This window comes from Vigna unguiculata, chromosome 8, assembly GCF_004118075.2.
Source record: "Vigna unguiculata cultivar IT97K-499-35 chromosome 8, ASM411807v1, whole genome shotgun sequence".
NCBI classification, from domain to species: Eukaryota; Viridiplantae; Streptophyta; class Magnoliopsida; order Fabales; family Fabaceae; genus Vigna; species Vigna unguiculata.
In genome coordinates, this window is record NC_040286.1 from 28,515,196 (window position 1) to 28,521,195 (window position 6,000).

The 6,000-nt window shown below is 32.8% G+C and overlaps 1 protein-coding gene across 1 annotated transcript; it reads left to right on the plus strand.

Annotated features, from left to right (window-relative positions):
• The first annotated feature begins 2,685 nt into the window (after positions 1 to 2,685).
• On the plus strand, positions 2,686 to 5,541 carry LOC114193539 (laccase-4-like). The gene is made up of 6 exons (XM_028083376.1): positions 2,686 to 2,889; positions 3,183 to 3,334; positions 3,425 to 3,669; positions 3,845 to 3,973; positions 4,059 to 4,982; positions 5,099 to 5,541. Exons 1-6 carry the CDS (start codon positions 2,794 to 2,796, stop codon positions 5,227 to 5,229), a joined length of 1,677 nt encoding a protein of 558 aa, XP_027939177.1. The 5' UTR covers positions 2,686 to 2,793; the 3' UTR covers positions 5,230 to 5,541.
• Positions 5,542 to 6,000: the final 459 nt, after the last annotated feature.

Consider the following 6,000-nt stretch of genomic DNA (forward strand, 5'->3'; position numbering starts at 1 on the left):
ACGTTTGTAAATACAAAGAAAATAGTTAACAGAAGCGAATTTATGATGTTTCTGAAGGGATGCAAGGGTAACCAAAATAATGTTTTTTTTTTCCAGTAGTTGTTTGTTTTTAAAATGGTGAAACTATAACCGCTAAAAATTCTCAAATTAAATGAGTTTTATTTTTAAAATTTGTCAAAAACATTTATAAGAAAAGATTCTTTTTTATTATTTTTTTAAGAATCTTAATTGTTAAGTAATTTTTTCGTAAGTAATTATTTTTTATAAAATTATAAAATTAACAAGTATTTTTTATTAAATTGGTTGTAAAAAATATTTTATACAAAATATTTTAAAAAAAATTGGTAGCAATTTCCTGTATTTTTTATAACAAAATTTATAAGTATTTATTAAAAAAAAATTCGAAATAAAATTAATAGAAAATATGAATATTTTTAAGAATGTATGTTAAAATAGTATTACTTAAATTCACTAATATTTGTTAGGCTTAAAATGCTTAGATATTACTTCATCTGTTTGAATTTGGTGTGGGAAGAAAAAACAGGTAGAAAGGCGGCAGGAGTTAGAAAAATGTGCATAAATTGAATTAATTATTAAATTGATGAATGTGATGATAAGAGTTGTTTAATGAGATGAACTGCTACCAACTCCTCCAATATCTGGTTTTGAAGAAAAACAAACTTGTAATTTTGATCTGAAAAAAAATATTAATCTGCCACTGTCAGCAATTCCTGAAAACCATTTTTCACCAATATTCTTTTTGTTGGGCTACCATTATAATACTTATGTCACCCTCACCCACCACCACCCCTTAAAGGTTAAAATGCTAAATCCAAAGAAAAATCTTAGTTCATCCACAATATTAGTATAATTAATAACATTTCTTTAATTCTTTGCTTTTGGTAATATAAAAAAGCTACATGGTTATCGAATCACAAAGTGCCATGTTATTTTATTCATTTTTATGATAATTATCTTAAAAATTATGTCATGAGATTATGGTAAAAACTATTGTAATCTATCAATACTAATCATTACTTGAACTTTTGATGAATATCAAACCATGAATATTAAAGAAAAAGTATACTATTAGAGCTTCTATGTTATGATTCGAAATTAGACTAATTTGCATCATATATTAGTAAAAGTAATCTTTTATATTATAATCCAATTTTATGAGAATGAATTAGGTTAAATTTACTTTCATCTTAATAAAAAATTATTGAATCTATCGCATTATCCGTAATGTTATTGAATTATTATCATACTAGTTATAAATGTTTATGTCTAGTCTCATATGTGAGATATTAATGTCTTAGCGAGAGAGTGTTAGATATATCTCTCACATCATGATATCTAAGTAAAATGTTAAATTCATTTTATAAATTCATTTTTGTTTATTGAGTTAAATAAAAAAGTTTATTTATTAAAATAGTATCCTCAAACTTGATGTATTCATTTAACATCTTTGATGTTCGTCTAAAATATTTCAACGCAAAGTGAAAGGAATTAAAGCTTGATTCAAATAAAAGTGGTTTGGCAAGTGTGCCTAATGCGAATTGATTTTGAGTTGGCAAAAAAATTTCAAACAGGTAGACTTCTAAGTTATTAAAAACAACTATTTGTTTATGAGTCACAGTTTCAATTTTTTACGATAATTATTTTCTTACCATGATGTCAAGTTCCTCACCAATCTATGGAGTCTGGAGAATCTGTTAGAAACTTCATTTTTAATAGATTTTTAACATTAATATAATATTTTTATTAAAATTAAATCGTATTCAAATAGCAGTATAACTCACCAGAAAGTGGATGTTGGTCTTTTCTTCAAGAATTTCTATTTTTAATTTTCCCTCACTTTACTCTTAACATTCTCTCTTTTTTTAAGAGAAAAAAACAATGCTTAAATTAATTATCACTATACAAATATTTTTCGCCGTCTATATTCTCTACACATTATTCTATTAGAACTTTGGATCAAGAATTTCGCCCTTAAAGATAACATTTCAGTAAATTTTTTTAAACAAAGTTTTAATTATAATGAATTATGACAGTAATTAATTATATTAACATAATTTAATTAATTTTACGCTTACCCTAAACCCATTGCAAATTCATGTTTTCCATTTGGGACAGAGGGAAATAAATTAATAGTAATTAGCATTCCGTACATGAATGACTTTGTTTTCAAGAAGTGGAACTAATCTGTCACAAATTTAGTTTGTAACAACCAAACCAAAAACTCCAATAACCGATACTAAATAAAAGTAACAGTTTTTTTCATTGTTAAAGATTTGATAATTTGTTGTGGTGTATCTGTCATCTCCTTGACTTCATAAGATGAAACCGTGTATCCATTCCACCAATTGCCATGTTAGCTGAGAATCGTTGTACTTCACCCAATATGGTTAGACCAAACCCAGTATCTGATGTGACCACCTAGTCCATCACAAACAAAAATAAACATTATAAAAAACCATCACCCAGAAAACTCAACTTTCTTAGCTTCAAAAGTTGTCTTAGTTGATGGATAACTTGCTACTTTATGTGATATACAAGAAAAATAATACAACTTTTTGGCCATCTTCTTTTTTTCTTCTGCGGCATAATATTTTATTAATTCTGCTTATTCTGTCTTAAGTATTTCTTCAACCAACTGATTATAAGGACATGACAACAGAGAATACCTCTTTATAAGCATGCCCCTCTCTTAATTTCTTTGCACACTGCATTCCACAAAGGAAAAACTACCATCTCTGGTTTGTGTGGAGGCAGAGAAAGTTCAAGGTGTTCATGGCCATCATCATGTGGATCAGACTCATTCTTCTATTATCGGCTTGCATGCTTCCTCTTTCAGTGGAAGCCATGGTTCGCCACTACAAGTTCAACGTAGGTGCATTGCATTTCACTCTCATTTTAGTTATCATCATATAAGTTGCTTTCTCCATCAGTTTAAGTTCCATTTAAGGTTTTTTTTACATATTTGGATATATTTGTTCACATGCATGCTTATGTGTATATATGTATAGGCATGCATATCTTTATGAAAGAGCAAAGTGGTAGAGGCATATATATTGTTGAGCAATGCAAGGCACTGAAGTTTGGTGGATGTCTGAGACATGCAGTTACACTTTATTATGCTTCTTGTTGATCAAACCTTAACTGGTTTATGTTGTGGACAGGTGGTGGTGAAGAATGTGACAAGATTGTGTTCAACAAAGCCAATAGTAACAGTAAACGGAAAGTTCCCAGGCCCCACCATCTATGCCAGGGAAGATGACACTGTTTTGGTGAAGGTGGTTAACCATGTCAAATACAACGTTAGCATCCACTGGTGGGTGTGCTACAATTTCTATATACTCTAAAGTCAAACTTTGACTCTTGTTTTTTTTAACTAATTTGATGGTGAACTAAAATTGAACAGGCATGGGGTGAGACAATTGAGGACGGGCTGGGCCGATGGGCCTGCATACATAACCCAATGCCCAATTCAACCCGGCCACGAGTTTGTGTACAATTTCACCCTCACTGGGCAGAGAGGGACACTTTGGTGGCATGCACATATCCTCTGGCTTAGGTCAACTTTGCATGGTGCATTGGTCATTTTGCCTAAGCTTGGAGTTCCTTACCCTTTTCCCAAACCCAATGCAGAGAAAGTTATCCTATTGAGTCAGTTTCCCTGCATTTTCCTTTTCATACTGTTTCATTGAATTAGAGAAAACAAAACAGAAAGTTTCCATAAGAATTCATATCAGAAACCCTAGTAAAAACACATTAGTAACACACATTTTAATAGATGCTTGTATCTTACATTGACATGTTTCAAAAATTGAATTTTGTTCAGGTGAATGGTGGAAATCAGATACAGAGGCCATAATAAAGGAAGCATTGAAATCTGGGTTGGCCCCGAATGTCTCTGATGCACACACCATTAATGGTCACCCAGGTTCTGTTCAACAGTGTGCCTCTCAAGGTGAAACTTACATAACATGGAAATAATTTCATTAATGGTTACAAAAATGTCAAAGACTGAATACATAGTAACTTTCACCATGCAGGAGGGTACAAACTTCAAGTTCATGCTGGAAACACCTACTTGCTAAGAATAATCAACGCTGCACTGAATGAAGAGTTGTTCTTTAAGATTGCAGGTCATGAACTCACTGTTGTTGAGGTTGATGCTGTCTACACAAAACCTTTGAAAACCGACACCATAGTTATAGCACCTGGTCAAACCACAAACGTGCTTCTGAAAGCCAACCGTGCCACAGGCAAATACTTAGTAGCAGCCACTCCCTTCATGGACTCTCCTATTGCAGTGGACAATGTCACTGCCACTGCAACATTGCACTATGCAGGTTCACTCAGTTCCACCATCACAACCCTCACTTCACTACCTCCCAAAAACGCCACCCCAGTTGCCACCACCTTCACTGACTCACTCAGAAGCCTCAACTCCAAAAACTACCCTGCTAGAGTCCCTACAAAGGTTGACCATTCCTTGTTCTTCACCGTGAGCCTTGGAGTCAACCCTTGTCCCACTTGTGTCAACGGTAGCAGGGTGGTTGCAGCCATCAACAATGTCACCTTTGTGATGCCAAAAGTCTCTCTTCTCCAAGCACATTTCTTCAACATAAGTGGGGTTTTCACTGATGATTTTCCCAGAAAGCCTTCGGTGGTTTATGACTTCACAGGGACACAACAACCTGCGAATTTGAGGACCAACAGAGGGACTAGGTTGTATAGACTTGCCTACAACTCCACTGTTCAGTTAGTGTTGCAAGATACTGGAATGATCACACCTGAGAACCACCCTATTCATCTCCATGGATTCAACTTCTTTGTGGTTGGTAGAGGACAAGGGAACTTCAACCCCAAAAGGGACACCAAAAAGTTTAACCTTGTTGATCCTGTGGAGAGAAACACAGTTGGTGTTCCATCTGGGGGGTGGACTGCTATTAGATTCAGAGCTGATAATCCAGGTGAAGTGATCGATATAACTGTTTGATAAAATTATGAGGCTATGTTCATAGAAAGATCAAAGATTTTGCATTGTTAGTCACATTTTTTTCTTACATATTTTTCTTGGTTTGGTTAGGTGTTTGGTTTATGCACTGCCATTTGGAAATTCACACAACATGGGGACTAAAGATGGCATTTGTGGTTGACAATGGTGAAGGACCAAATGAGTCACTGCTACCACCTCCAAGTGATCTTCCCAAATGTTGAGAAGAGGACTAATGTAAAATCTTTGCTTAAAGAGGAAGAGAGGGAAACATGGAAAGAAAATATACTTTCCAAATGGATTCAACCATCAAAGCTAATAACAAGATTTTCTTGAAGAAAATGAAAAGAACAAGTTGAAAATAGGAAAATAAGACCAGTTAACATGTCTTCGGTTTCTGAGTTTTTTCCCTGTAATTTTTTCATTTTTTTTTTTTGCATTATTTGTATTTCTCATCTCTCTTCTTCTTGAAAAATAACTTACGCTTTCTATAATTATGTATACAGCATGAATCTAAATTTAAAGGATTTCCTAAATGCTTGTCTGATATACTTGCATCAACAGTTCTGTTAAGTTGTTTATTGTTTCTGCAAAGCTTCAATTCTTGTTATGCAATGTAGTTGAAGAGCATTGAATTTTATTTTTTTTTATCACAGTTAAGATCAAAGTTATGTTTCCAAGGAAAAATCTTCAAATAAATACTTCTTTTCATGTTGAAATGGTTTAAGATAAACTTGAATTAATTGTTTATTTTGTAGTGGTATACTCTTCGTCCTGTGTAGTGATTTTTCCTCACCCCTTTTCTTGAACTTTAGTTTTTTGTGTTTCACTAGTGGGAAAATTATGTTAAGAATCTATTTTATTTTAGATAGTGATCTTTTTCTTAAAAATAAGAACTAAGGTACTCTTGTGATTTAAGAAAAATGTACAAGAAATGAAAAAGACGTTAAATAACCTTAATTTCAAGGAATTGTTTTAATAAATCTCCATGTAAA

Bases quoted from the DNA above. Each gene is read 5' to 3' on its own strand.
- LOC114193539 (XM_028083376.1), top strand. From the start codon at position 2,794: ATGGCCATCATCATGTGGATCAGACTCATTCTTCTATTATCGGCTTGC. The intron at 3,335-3,424 runs GTGGGTGTGCTA...AAAATTGAACAG, and splicing joins TACAACGTTAGCATCCACTG to GCATGGGGTGAGACAATTGA. The intron at 4,983-5,098 runs GTGAAGTGATCG...TGGTTTGGTTAG, and splicing joins ATTCAGAGCTGATAATCCAG to GTGTTTGGTTTATGCACTGC.